At 44.8% G+C, this 15,425-nt stretch overlaps 1 protein-coding gene across 1 annotated transcript in view; it reads right to left on the bottom strand.

The window, feature by feature from the left end:
• Window positions 1–2,733: 2,733 nt before the first annotated feature.
• Window positions 2,734–15,425, bottom strand: part of wdr7 (WD repeat domain 7) — a gene marked incomplete at its 5' end in the record, with an annotated part of 120,357 nt that continues 107,665 nt past the window's right edge. The window contains 2 exons of the mRNA XM_079235295.1: window positions 2,734–3,104; window positions 5,539–5,643. Coding sequence (XP_079091421.1) covers window positions 2,901–3,104; window positions 5,539–5,643 — 309 coding nt within the window. The 3' untranslated portion in view covers window positions 2,734–2,900. The remainder of the gene's footprint in view (window positions 3,105–5,538; window positions 5,644–15,425) is intronic.

The following is a 15,425-nucleotide window of genomic DNA, read 5'->3' as shown; positions in this document are numbered from 1 at the left end:
GTGTGTGTGTGTGTGTGTGTGTGTGTGTGTGTGTGTGTGTGTGTGTGTGTGTGTGTGTGTGTGTGTGTGTGTGTGTGTGTGTGTGTGTGTGTGTGTGTGTGTGTGTGTGTGTGTGTTTGTTCAGGAAACCGTCTGACGAGCTGCTAGGTTTTATTTATTTTTTAAAGAGAAGAAGAACTTGTGAAAAGCTTTGACACGCTCGGGTTTACAGGTGTGTAACGGTGTTAGAAGCTTCTGACAGCCCTAATGAAACTGACAGGAGATGGAGGAAGGACAGGAGGGAGGACAGAGATGAGGATGAGAGGAGAAGGAAGAGAGTAAAATATAGAATTAAAGCTGGAATATAAATTTAAATTGTCATTCTGTCAGAAAATGTTAACTCTATAAATAGCATGTCTGTATTTGTATATATTTCTCTTTCTGGAGAAAACTCTACTCAGTAAAACCACTAGCTTCACACTCCAGACTCATCACATACTGGGGCTTGGTCAGTAGCCCTAAGCTTCAAACTATGATGCTCTATGGAAAGCCGACTTTCTCTCTGTTAATATTACTTAATTTGCTCTAAATGTCTAATAATGACACTGGTGGGTTTACATTGGAGTTGGTTGAAAGCATATAGAAGATAGGTCAGTATCAGACATCGAGGAGCACTGAGCCAGCTTTGGTATTTGACGAGAAGGGAGTGAGAACAGGTTGCTAAAACTAAAAAGGTCCTGACCAACAGTTAAGGAATAATGTGCAAAAACATGTCTCCAACCAAAAAGAGTCCATTTGGAAAATCTTAAAAGACATAATTAAAAATACTGACTCCAAACTGTAAAGTCAAGTGAACTGAAACACAGTGGAGTACACTTCTACATCACTGAAGCAAGGTGAGAGGATAAACCACTGGAGATCAGCAAAAAAGATTAGATGCTAAAGCTGTTTGCATTCCTTATAAGAAGCGATAGATATGGTTAGTTCCAGGGTGAAGAGATCCTGTTACTAATAAGTAATGTGAGCAACATCTAAGAGAACAGATGCAGCTTTCTTTAAAAAATAAAATAAGAAATATTAAACTGTAAACGTGACCATTAATAACCTATTGTTACTCCCAATGAAAGAAGGACAGTCACGATCTTCAAAGATCTAAATAGAATACTTTGATATATATATATTTTTTTCTAAATATGAAGTTTTCAATCGACTTTAACAGGAAATTCACTCATTTGAAGAACTTGTCAGTGCCAGGCAGACAGTCACGTTAGCCACAACAAATACAGCAAACAAGATCTTCGCTAACTGAACAAGATTAACAGACTACACTACGCAGCAGTATATATACTGTATGTGGGAGCAGGATGAATTAAAGAGGGAAGCCGCAAAAGAGGAAGAAAATGCCTTCACGTACATCAGTGACAAATAAAGCGTTATCATCTGCAAACAAATGCACAATCAGCCCAAAAAGTACAGGGGGGTAAAAGGAGGCAAGAAAGAAGGAAGCTGCTGCTATACATCAAACATTTGAACCACCATTATAGTTTTTACAATGTGAGTTGGGCACTCCAAAGACGCCAGAGGAAAGTGAGTGGCATGACACACAATCATTGGAGACAAATAAAGAAAAAGAAAAGGTGTAAACTTGGACCAATATGTAGACAAAGGGAACCATGGAAACAGGATGTTATTGAATAGCACAAAGGAAGGTTGAAGGCACCAAACTAACAACCATTTGACAGACATTAAAATGTATTTTGGGTGATCCGATTGCAACCGGATAGCTTGACCACATGAAAATAAACTCAAAACGCAATGACAATGCATTGTGATCTGATTAGCCAAACCAACCTTTGGAGGTGGTGAGAGACTCATTTGGACCACATTGAACACAAGCGTAAATGTGTGTTTTTCAATCCACAAACAACAACTACGCAAGTTGGAATAGGTCATTGTGTGCGACTTTTCCAAACCAGCGAGGAAGCAGCCATTAGACATTTACTACGAGCAATAAAGCTTGTCAAAATAGATGCAAAATACATGCATTTTAATGCAACTAAAGTGGTATTAGAGGCTGAGAGCTAAAGTGTTCAAACTCAACGCAAAGTTAAATCAAGGAAACAAATAATTCTGTAAGAAACTGAACTTGGATGGTACCAGGTACTAAGAAGTACTAAGAAGCCATAGCAACTAAACTCAAAACTTAAACTGATTTCGGACTTGTATAATGCTATTCTTTTGTCCTTCTTTTATGTCAGAAGTGAGCAATGCTGCACCTCCAGTATTCAAACATTTATTGTGATCCTGCTTTTAGAAAGAGCAGTCTGAAGTGAGAATGTGTGTTCGTGAAAATACACTTGGGTGTAAACACATACACACACATTTCTGCGTGAAGCTCAAGAGAGGATGGAAAGGACTTAAAGGTGTCACAAAAGTAAAAGCAAACACCAAAGGTCTCACACACGCAAGCAAACGTTGAAATGTGGGTACTTGTCTGAAAGAGGTCGGAGAGTACCAAAGCATTCTAGAGAGCACTGGAGAATTTCTTTTACATATTTTCAACAGTCTACTACAAATAATTAACTCTAGGTTGTTTTAGTGTGTGATACTTAACAGAAAATGGAGAGAAGATTGATTCATTGTGAGTCCCTATATCAAAAACATGTTCCAGTTTCTGCAGAGTGAATATTCCAAACATTTATTAATAAAGTGATTTTATTTTGCACTAAAATAAAGCAAAAAATCTAGGTGGGAAACAAAAGAGATCCATGACATTCGTCAAAAACATCAAATAAATAGGAATGACAAGTAGGTATTAACAAAAAATACCTAATGTAAACAAGCCTTCAATCACAGCTTTTCAATAAATTACAGAGTGAGTTTCCTAACAATGATTCAAACCCGGGAGATACAGATCTGGTTTAGACCATGAAGCGGTGCTCCTTGCCGTCGTGGGCCATGAGGATGACGTTGCGGTTGGAGGTCCAGATGAGGCGGGCGAGCTTCAGGTGGTTCTGGGAGCCTGGGGACGCTGGCTGCACCGGAGGGACCTGGTAGGTCTTAATGCAGCGGAGCTGAGGGGCCGAGTTCAACATCCCGATGCTGCCCAGAAGACTTGTGTTCATCTGAAAAGGACAGGGAACACGCCAAGCTACAGATAACACTTATATGCATTACCCATTAATCAATCAACACTTATTCTGGTTAAACATTCTGCCTGTAAAAGGTCAAACGCACAGTTACCGGAGGGTATCAAAGGTTTTCAAACTTTACAAAAAGTAGAACAATTTTCACACTGCACTAAATCAGCAGATGGGTTTTAATCTATAAATGTGTGTAAGATCAAATTAATTAAGAAAATTGATAAGGCTAACCGTGAGCTCAAGCCCAATAATACGCTTATAAAACCTGATCAAACACTCAGCAGTTGAAATCAGCTCATTTTCACTTGTATTGCGCTTTTTTAGTCTTCCGAAAAATTAAAAGCACTTTAATAATACTCATAATTCACCCATTCAGACACTGATGGCCCCTGCCCATCAGGAGTAACTAACATTCATACACACATTCAGACACCACATTCATACACCGTAGGCACAGCTACGGGAGTAATTTGGGGTTGCGATATGTCTTGCTCAAGGTCACATCGACATTGGCTAGCGTAGCCGGTTATTGAACTGCCGATCCTCTTACGACCCTACTCACCACTGATCCACAGTCAGCCCATATCAGTTCAGTGTAGTTGTGGCAGTTATGTACCATCATTGCCCAAGTCAGAGAGAAAAATACCTTTTTTTAAACATCGGCTGACACCATGGATTCTAATTAATTTATCAAATCGATTCATCGCCGAGTTCTAATGGCATGACTGGAATACCACCTGGACAGAGCACAACCACAATGCCCCGAAGGCTCCGGGTTCATTGAGTGATCATTAGTTGGTGGTCATTACATTAATGGATGAACATACTGTAACTGAAATAGTGGGGCCTTACGGTGTCTCCTGCATTTGCACAAAATATTACGGTTTTGTGAACAACAGATAATACTAGGTAGAGCAGAGGAATCTGAAACCTGCTGCTTCTTCCATTTTCTGGTGGTACTTAGTAGAGATTCTATACAACCTGTACTGTCAATAGTGAAAAATAAGTTGTTGAACATTTTAGAAAATAGACCCTCATCACTGGTTCCTGTTAGTGATGGAAGTGCTGAACCCTCTGAGGAAACATTGAGTTTAACCCGTGATGCTTCTGTCAATGCGTCCTGTGAAGGAGGCACACAGTGTGTGTGTATGAGTGTGTGTAGGAAAAAACACAGCAAGTAGAAACTCTATCGTTTCCTGCGAAGACACCGCCCCTCTCACACACACACACACTCACACACACACACACACACACACACACACACACACACACACACCGACAGAGCGTCTGCCAGCTCATTACCACAGCAGCCGTCTTGTCGGCGCGCTAGTCGCGGTTTATGCTTACAGTAATGCCATTAGTGTGTGTGTGTCTGCAGACAGTCGTGTCAGAGGTCGTAAAGACCTTTCATTCAAAATAACAGTTCTGGGAAGAAGATGTCTGAAGTGTGTTTATCGTGTACGCGTGTCATTGTTTATTTAGATGTTCATATTTTGTTTGTGCACTGGAACTTTTATTTGCAATTATTTACAGTTGGTTTTTGAATGTATATCATGTAAATAACAAACAAAATAAATAAACGATACAATTTGTGCACAGTCATGCCACATTATTCAAAATGTTACTGATAATAAACTTATCTTCACTTGAGTTTTCTAGAAACCATCGAAGAAAATCTTTTAAAACTCGATAAACAAATGTTTTGAAAGCAGAGCATCTGTAGTCATCAGGAACCAAACTAAAAAAGTGAAAACAATTTAACACCGACACCGCAGAGCTCGTGAGGTGAAGTTTGACTGATTTAAAATCAAGTTTTTATCCTACTCTAACTTACAGCCATACAGCCAATCGCCTACACTGCATAAGAACTCTAGCCTGGTCACGTAGGCAGGTCGCAAAATTCGGCCATAGACAACCGACACTTGCTGTTCCTCGAATTTATCTGACAATCGGCTCTCAATCGACATTGTGTAGATGTATCCAATTCTCTGTAACTGTATCCAATTCTCTCTTGACGCAGACGGATGTGTCGTGTTATAACAAGAGTAAAGATTAGATTATAAGTATATATTAAAAGTTTACATTATGTTTACATTTATTACATTACTGTTCCAGAATATCGGCGTCTCTCCAATAGGACAGTTAGATCTGTGTCTTCGTGCAAAATAACCCTTCTTCTCCCCCTCAAGATGTTTTATAGTCGTTTCTATCATACGACCGTAGGCACAGCTACGGGAGCAATTTAGGGATAAGTGTCTTGCTCAAGAACACATCGACATGGGCTAGCGAAGCCGGGGATTGAACCGCCGATCCTCTGATTGAAGGACCCTGATTTTACAGTGAACTGCCCCGTTAAGCTCTGTAGAAAGACCTAACCATCAGCATTTATCTGTATTTGTGTGTGGGTGTCATTCACCTGCCAGAAGGAGATGTGGCTGTCAGCGTTGGAGTATGTTGCCAGGTAACGGCCATCAGGGGCAAACGACACCGCTGTGATCGGACCCTTATGACCGTGGATGTTCTAGGGAGACGGAGAAAGAAAGTGAAACACACTCAGTAAACCAAATGCACTTTTTCACAGGAGCTGAAAACTCTTTGTCAGGAGACTCCTTTCAAATGTATGTGTCTGTAATAACAATTGTGGAGTGGACAAACAAAACTCCCAAAGTTAATCATGTAATTGCAGCTTCAAAAAGGGATTTGTGGAAATAAAAAAAATCTGACAAAACTCTATTAAGAGCTACACTGTGTAAATGTTCAGTATATAAAGGAGTGCTGAGCAGTGTGTGTGTGTGTGTGTGTGTGTGTGTGTGTGTGTGTGTGTGTGTGTGTGTGTGTGTGTGTGTGTGTGTGTGCGCGTGTGCGCGAGAGAAAGGTGCTGCTGTACATGATACAATGAAGACGTAACAAAGCTTGGTGATATGATCTGAAAACAGGAGATGTTAAGGAGTCTTTCCCACAATTTTGTGAATTTTGGTAGATGATTTCGGTAAAGGCCAACTGGGAAATGTTGAGGTGCAGTGGATGGCCAGACAGACAGGCAGGCAGGCAGGCAGGCAGACAGACAGACAGACAGACAGACAGACAGACTTCATCAGTCATAACGCTCAGGTCTGTGGGCTTAGCGCATCCTGAAATCACAATGAAGACACGGCTCTTGTCACCGCCCTGATGATAAAATGATGATGTGAAGGTCTGCGGCCTCTAGAGTCACTACAGTAAACTGGTGCTTACGACCAATAACACCATGGCGGTGTGTCAATCCTGATGAGGGTGTGTTATGAATATTCTGCCAACTACCAACAGTCCCTGGACTACAATACTAAAAAGATCATAAATTCACGAGGTATAAATACAAATAGTTATGACAGAAAAATCCTATGAATCGCCACCTTAACGTGGTGGAGGAGTTTGAGTGGCTCAGTGATCCTGGGAGCTATGTTGTCTGGGGCGTCAGCCCCTGGTAGGGTCTCCCAAGGTTAAAAAAACCCTGATGAATAGCAGCCCACGGTCTATAGCTACCTCGCCCGGACAAGGGAAACCGGGGCACCCTCCCGGAGCCAGACCCAGGAGGGGAGCTCGTCGGCGAGCGTCTGGTGGCCGGGCTTTCGCCCATGGGGCCCGGTCGGGCTCGGCCCGAAGAAACAACATGGAGCAGCAGTCACCCCGTGGACCCACCACCCGCGGGGAGAATTATCGGGGTCGGGTGCTATGCAGACCGGGCGGCGGGCCAGGCAGGAGACCTGGGCGAGCCGATCGCCGGCAGCATAGACTAGCTCTAGGGACATGGAACGTCACCTCGCTAGCGGGGAAAGAGCCGGAGCTGGTGGAGGAGGTGGAGCGGTACCAGCTAGATATAGTTGGGCTCACCTCCACACACAGCGTGGGCTCTGGAACCAAGCTCCTGGAGAAGGGTTGGACTTTGTCCTTTTCTGGAGTTGCCCAGGGTGAGAGGCGCCGGGCGGGAGTGGGGATACTCACGAGCCCCCGGCTGAGCGCCGCTATGTTGGAGTTTTCCCCGGGGAACGAGAGGGTCGCCTTCCTGCGCCTACGGGTTGCAGGGAGTAAAGCTCTGACTGTTGTTTGTGCTTATGCACCGAACAGCAGTTCGGAGTATCCGGCCTTCTTGGAGTCGGTGGGAGGGGTCCTGGAAAGGGCGCCGCCTGCCGACTCCATAGTTCTCCTGGGAGACTTCAACGCTCACGTGGGCAATGACAGAGAAACCTGGCGGGGCGTGATTGGGAGGAACGGCTTGCCCGATCTGAACCCGAATGGTGTTTTGTTGTTGGACTTCTGTGCTAGCCACAGTTTGTCCATAACAAACACCATGTTCGAGCATAAGGTGGCTCATAAGTGTACCTGGTACCAGAACACCTTAGGCCGGAGATCAATGATCGACTTTGTAGTCGTATCATCTGATCTGCGGCCGTATGTCTTGGACACTCGGGTGAAGAGAGGAGCAGAGCTGTCAACTGATCACCACCTGGTGGTGAGTTGGATCAGATGGCGGGGGAGTCGGCTAGAAAGACCTGGCAAGCCCAAACGTGTAGTGAGGGTGAACTGGGAACGTCTGGCGGAGGATCCTGTCCGGGAGGTCTTCAACTCCCACCTCCGGAAGAACTTCTCACAAATCCCGAGGGAGGCTGGGGACATGGAACCCGAGTGGACCATGTTCAAAGCCTCTATTGTGGACGCGGCTGCTCGGAGCTGTGGCCGGAAGGTCATCGGTGCTTGTCGTGGCGGCAACCCGAGAACCCGGTGGTGGACACCGGGGGTGAGGGAAGCCGTCAAACTGAAGAAGGAGGCCTTTCGGGCCTGGCTGGCCCAGGGGTCTCCTGAAGCAGCTGACGGGTACCGGCAGGCCAGAAGGGATGCAGCTGCGATGGTCGCGGATGCTAAAACTCGGGCATGGGAGGAGTTTGGGGAGGCCATGGAGAAGGACTTTCGGTTGGCCTCAAGGAAGTTCTGGCAAACCATCCGACGGCTCAGGAAGGGAAAGCAGGGCCTACCCCAGGCTGTTCTCAGCAGGGGGGGGGAACTGCTGACCCGGACTGGGGACATCGTCGGGCGGTGGAAAGAGCACTTTGAGGAACTCCTAAACCCGGCTAACATGTCCCCCGGAGAGGGGGCAGCGCCGGAAGTCTTTGGGGTGGTTTCTCCCATATCCCTGGCAGAGGTCGCTAAGGTAGTCAAAAAGCTCCTTGGTGGCAAGGCGCCAGGGGTGGATGAGATCCGCCCTGAGATGCTGAAAGCGCTGGACATTGTTGGGCTGTCTTGGTTGACACGCCTTTTCAGTGTCGCATGGGGGTCGGGAACAGTGCCCATGGACTGGCAGACCGGGGTGGTGGTTCCCATCTTCAAGAAGGGGGACCGGAGAGTGTGCTCAAACTATCGTGGCATCACACTGCTCAGCCTCCCGGGAAAAGCTTATGCCAGGGTGCTGGAAAGGAGGCTCCGACCGCTTGTCGAACCTCAGATTCAAGACGAACAGTGCGGATTCCGTCCCGGTCGTGGAACAGTGGACCAGCTCTTTACCCTTGCAAGACTACTGGAGGGGTCCTGGGAGTTTGCCCAACCAGTCTACATGTGCTTTGTGGACTTGGAGAAGGCTTTCGACCGGGTCCCTCGGGGGTTTTTGTGGGGGGTGCTGCGGGAGTATGGGGTGCCGGACCCGTTGGCATGGGCTATCCGGTCTTTGTACGCCTGCAGTAGGAGCTGTGTTCGTATCCTCGGTAATAAGTCAGACACGTTCCCGGTGGGTGTTGGCCTCCGCCAGGGCTGCCCTTTATCACTGGTCCTGTTCGTGACCTTCATGGACAGGATATCTAGGCGCAGCCAGGGGGCGGAGAGGATCCGGTTCGGGAGTCTCGGGATCGCCTCTCTGCTGTTCGCGGATGATGTGGTCCTGTTTGCCTCCTCGGACTGTGACCTCCAGCATTCACTGGGGCGTTTTGCAGCCGAGTGTGAAGCGGCAGGGATGAGAGTTAGCGCCTCCAAATCTGAGGCCATGGTGCTCTGCCGGAAACCGGTGGATTGCTCCCTCCAGGTGGGGACAAACTGCCTGCCCCAAGCGAAGGAGTTCAAGTATCTCGGGGTCTTGTTCACGAGTGAGGGTAAGGTGGAGCGGGAGATCGACAGACGGATCGGTGCGGCTGCAGCAATAAAACAGGCGCTGTACCGGTTCGTCCTGGTGAAGAGGGAGCTGAGCCGGAAGGCGAAGCTCTCCATTTACTGGTCGGTCTATGTTCCAACCCTCACCTATGGTCACGAACTCTGGGTCGTGACCGAAAGAACGAGATCTCGAATACAAGCGGCCGAAATGAGCTTCCTCCGCAGGGTGGCCGGGCTCACCCTTAGAGATAGGGTAAGGAGCTCGGACATCAGGAGGGAGCTTGGAGTCGAGTCGCTGCTCCTTCGTGTCGAAAGGAGTCAGCTGAGGTGGTTCGGGCATCTAGTCAGGATGCCTCCTGGACGCCTCCCATTAGAGGTTTTCCAGGCACGTCCAACTGGTAGGAGACCCCGGGGAAGACCGAGGACACGCTGGAGGGATTATATCTCCCGGCTGGCCTTGGAACGCCTCGGGATCCCCCAGAATGAGCTGGAAAGTGTTGCGGGTGAGAGGGAAGCCTGGGTCGGCCTGCTGAACCTGCTGCCACCGCGACCCGACCCCGGATAAGCGGCTGATAATGGATGGATGGATGGATGACAGAAAAATATCAGAGGAATATTTGTAATTAACTCACTGTTAAGTACTATGTTTTAAGTCACTGCAGGGATATTATTGAAGTAGTATTCTGCATTTGCACACAGAGTCGATATTTTTCGTCACGCTGTGTCAATCCCGTTTACACACCAACTCTGTCGGTTTTCGGTACGGGTTCGTCTTTCTGCGCTTTTTACGCACCCGTCAAATTTGTTTGACCACTCTGAGCCACCATGAATGCAAATATCGTCATCAAAAATGACATCCGATCAGCTGATTCGTCTTACTAGCATCATGCCAAACAAAGTCAAGAATACAGCATGCAGAATTTAAAGACATCATTGTGCTTCGCTAAATGTCTTCTTGTATATTTCATTCATGAACCCTGTTTGGGACTAGCTGTTCATTATAACCACATACTTAATTCAGTTTTGTCTTGCACTGGGAATTCTTCAGAACTAATAGAATAATCAAGGTTCCTGTGCAGAACGATTTTTAGCTGGAAAAAAATAAATACGGACTTTGTATACAATCTAAGTCAGCTAGAACTGTGGTTTTTCGATGCTGCTTAATGTTTTTACAATACAGTCCTGTTTTTACAGATAAAGTTCTGTTAATCTCTGATGCATCTTTTCAGTCTTGTTGCCACTGGCTTTGCACATGCTGTCATTTCTCTGCCAGCACACCGCTGAACCAAACCACCATAAAACGAGAGCCCTGTGACTTTAACATCAGGACTCGAAGCAGCCTGATGTCTTCCTGCGTTATTAATTTTGCACAATGCAAACTGATTTCCTCTGGTTAAGGCGATACAGAATAGGGAATATAACTTTTCCCTGGAAGTTCCTCACCCCCTTCCTTTGGAGTTCCAGGTTTCTTTATGGACTGGCACTAGCCTGGGCTCAAAGTTGTAGTCCAGTGTCAACAGTTTAAAAAGTGTAATGCAGTGTTATTGAAGCTTTATAGAACGATGAAAAACAGACGGGAACAAATAGACAATTTACAGTCCACAGTGTTCTTGTTTTTTGTTTTTTTTTAAACCAACAACCCTCAAACATATCTCAAACAGCTCCACATTGTTCCTCATCACCCATGCTAGCTGATGAATCCAAACGCAGCAGCCTCAGGTTTGAACCCAATAAATTCTGAAAAAAAAGACGAGATGAAACAAATTCTGGCCCCTGTTGAAATTTCATCGAGGCATCTCAGGAAAAACTTGTTCCTCCACCGTGCCGCCTAGATTCTCCCTGACAGTAAGTGTTTGGTTTGGACGAGATAATTCCATCAGATGATGGGGCAGCTTCTGGTCCAACAGATGCTGCCAATCGCCTCCAGAACTCAAGGGACGAAATAAAGCGCCGCCGCTGCCGCGTGTAACACAATAAACTGTCCCACCAGATGCAGGGTGTGTAACGTAATAAACGCCCCTCCCCCCAGGAGTCCCGCCCTGCCTCTGCCTGTGACTGGGATTACAAACTCTCACCTCCAGATGAGATTAAGATGCGTTACCTCAGGCTTCCAGGCCATGAAATAATAACCCATCCATGGCGATTAAAGCAGATAAAAAAATAACGCAATGAAATGAAAATCTCATATTTTTAATTCGTTCTCTACCTCCTGCTTTTAGGGGAAATCATATTAGATTCCAGCAGTGCTGGCTGGGAAGAAAGGTGAATTATTTTGATTTCTTTTCAGCTTTCATCCCCATCTACCTCGATGTCTTCCCTCCCTCTCCTACCTCGTCACAATTCCCTCTTTCCATCCTTCTCTTCCATCATTTTTCTCTTCGGCCAACAAAGTGGACGCAGTTTGTCGGCAAATATTCATCAGCTCAAATTAAAGAGGCCGTCAAGAATTAAGAACATACAGTTTTTAGGATCCAGGTAACTGAACTTTATCATCTGGGGTTTAGTGTCCTGCTCGAGGACAATTCTAAAAGCTGTCCATCAATTTACCACCTGAGCTACAGCTCCCAGGCTGATCTACAGGTGGCACTTCAACCTATTGGCATGTATTCCGCTACTCATGACACATTAGAAGTGTGCGAGACCCTGCCGTGGGGCTGCATTTGCTTATTTTGCTGTGTTTGGGGTGTTTACAAACCGCAAGAGACAAATCCTACTCATTCTGCCTTCAAGTGCTGGTTGTCTTTGATTAAACCAGTGAGGATTCAGATTTTTCCAGTGAACAGCTGCTTCGTGTCAGAGACTCAATTCCTAGGGAAGTGAAGCAGTGAAGCTACTGTGGTTGTTCAGAGTCTGTGGCTCTTGTGTTGTGTAGCTGTCTGCTGTCCGGGTCAGTGGCACCGTCTGATAGATAGAACATGGTTACCGCTTGATGCAAGATTTGATTTGAAAAAAAAGGCCTCCATCTTCATAGACTGATACAGCAATGGCATTTTACGCGCTTAAATGTCTTCAAATTGTGATGGAGATGGAACCTCCGAATGAACACAAATTAACTTTTGAGATGGAATATGAAATAATTAACTAGCTATTTATATACATTTTAACATTGATTAAATGGCAATGTAATTTATGTATTAATGTTTCATCAAATGCAATTCAATAGTAAAAATCTATATCTATACATTGATTACCTGTATTATTCAAGTGTCCATTTAGTTTAACATATGAGACCAATTTGCACTTGTTACATGAAAACTGTAGTACAATCAGAAAACAGGGCTGCAAGAGCAGCAAGCCCAGAGGACATTATGAGCGCTCTGTGATTGCATTGGATTTCAACGTACTGCATTTGACTGTATTCATACCATTGAAGAATGGTGAAAAAAACAAATGAACAGGAAAAAAAACACATCTATGAACAGAGAGCGAAACAGGTTGCAGAGTAGAACTGGTAATGTGCATCAAATATTGATGCTTTCATATATATTTTGATCAGTGATTGAGAAAGTGTGTGTGTGTGTGTGTGTGTGTGTGTCTGACTGTGTCACGGTGGACTGCCTACCAAATCAATCAGTCTATCAGAGAGCAGTGAAGCACACTGAAACCATTTACAGCACTCTGTACTTCAATACACCTGACGCCTGAGGGACTCAACTGTGTGTGTGTGTGTGTGTGTGTGTGTGTGTGTGTGTGTGTGTGTGTGTGTGTGTGTGTGTGTGTGTGTGTGTGCGTGTGTGTGTGTGTCATACAGAAGGCTCATCCCATCTTATTTCCATCCCCTGTGACTAACACTACCAGCTCTTAAACCACGCCTCCTCTTAGAATGAGACTAATTTGAACCAATAGAAGGATGTTTTCACTGAAGGTTGCATCATTCACAGATTTGTGTATGAAATGTTTCTGCTCCCACCATAAGGGAGTGTTATAATAAAGGCCTTTTTGGCTGAAAGCTCCCAAACCGCACTTTGCATATTCGATTATGTTATATCGATGTTTTTGTTGCATCGAGCTGCGTCATGTAGTATGGCTAGTCAGCCTTATACTCCCAGGCTATGCCGGGACCCCAATGACACACAGGGGGATCCCAAAACCAAGCTAATGGCCGAGCCCAGTGACGTGTCACACGCTTAACAAAGAGAGCTACCAAAGTCGTTTCAATAAGGGAATGCTAACAAGTGGTTACTGATGTGTAACTAAACATGCTAATAACTGTGTACAAATAGTACTAGAGTTGTGGCGAACCAGATATGCTGGCCTCAAAAGGTAAAAGCTAACAATGCTAATAAATGAGTATAGATACAGCACTACAGTTGCAGTCAGGAACAGGCTGCTTTTAAATAGCTATTTTTAGACTGTGGGGGCTAAAATGCTCGAGAAGCCTTATTCTCCTAACGAGATACATTCAATCTTAACAAACTTTGAATAAACAAGCGACAGCAGTAGCATTAAGGCTATGTGGATTTAGTTGAGCCAGTCTTCCTTTCCAGGCCAACGCTCATTGACTGCAATTCCCTTTTGATGCCTACAACCAAACTCTTCTTTACTTCCCTGTAGTCGACAAGCAATGAGCTTTTTGTGAGAATACTACAACACTTCTGTAAGCCAATTGTCAAAATATCAGCAACAGCATTATGTTGTATTTTCTTTATATTTAAGGTCAGAAAGTGAGAAAACATCTGATGAAAATAAAATTATTAAGCACTCATATCGGTACTCAATATTGGCAAGTACTCAAGTTTAACTATTTGTTCTGTTACATGGTGTGGGGAAAAAAAGGTGGGTTTGGTGCATCCCAAGTAGTTACAGAAAGAAACAGATGCAGGCAGAGAGAAAGATCAGTCAGAATGTTTCTTTGTGTTTAATTAGTAGACTCAGTAGAGTCTGTTAAAGAAGCAGAGCAAGCAGCTGGACACACACACACACACACACACACACACACACACACAGCTGACAAAGGGCTGTTCACAGAGGCTGATCAAAGCTGTGGCAGATGGTCATGCATGGACTAGCTAGCTACAGTTGGACGCATACACACACACACACACCTTCACACACACACACATACACGATTATGAACAAAAACTCTCCTCCTTCTTCTTCCTTGATTACTTCCCTTCCCCTTTCTCCCCTCCTCTATCTCCTCTTTTCCTTCGTTTAACCCATCATCCCTCTTCGACACAATCTCCTGGCTTTTCTCCTTCTTTCTTTGGATTAAATCAGGAGGAAATCAAAGTGTTTCACTGGACAATAAATCTGTCTAGTTAATAATACAGATTTTGCACTGACTGTTTATTGAAGATTGAAAATTGGTTTATATTAGAATTATTTTAAACCGTCTGCTGCTGACAGTACAGGAGAGATCCCCAAAAGTCAAGAGGGTTTTAACCCATGGAGATCATGAATGTCTGTGGAACTTTTCATGGCAATCCATCTGTAGTTTTTGAGATATTTCAGTCTGGAACAAAGCGGTGGACCGACCAACCGACATTGCCTTACAAAAAGCCATGTCACTAGCATTACTAAGTTTACCAGTGTCGTAAGACCAGGCTTTCTTTTTGTATGTTGTTTATAGGAAATCTGGTTGCCACTTATGACGACATTTTATAGTAGCAAATTCTGCAAAAAATGTTCCGCACACTGTTTCCACGATCCCATCATCTATTAAATGTTAATTACTGCAAATAACATTCAAAGGAAATGAGTCTCCTGTCTTTACACTGTGCACACAAACATAAACACCTTCTCACACACACACACCCACAATCAAACTAAATGTTGGGTGAACAGGGTTATCAGATATAAATGACCCCCTCCACCAAACTAGACTGCTCAGGTTACTACAAATCAATACGCTGCAAATTACCAACACACACACACACACACACTCGCACGGAAATACACACAAACACAAAAGCCAAGTAGCACACACAAACACATACCACAATCAAAAATAAATGTGGGCAGACAAAGACGTGATTACGAGAGTCATTGCTTCCTCATTTATCAATTACTGAGAGAGAAAAAAGGAAGTTCACGCAACAGAACTCTTCCTATGCTTCTTCATGTTTCCCTTTCTATGCACCCATTGCTACTGCTCTCCTCAGCTCTTCCTCTACTTGTCATTAAAGGTAATACCGCCTAGTCATGGATGGGCAGAAGAATTCAAAGATAGTCAGGAACAAGTTGGACAGT

The sequence above is a fragment of the Taurulus bubalis genome (assembly GCF_910589615.1).
Source record: "Taurulus bubalis genome assembly, chromosome: 19".
Taxonomy (NCBI): Eukaryota; Metazoa; Chordata; class Actinopteri; order Perciformes; family Cottidae; genus Taurulus; species Taurulus bubalis.
Note: the sequence above shows the minus strand (reverse complement) of the source record. Positions and strands in the feature narration are given on the sequence as shown.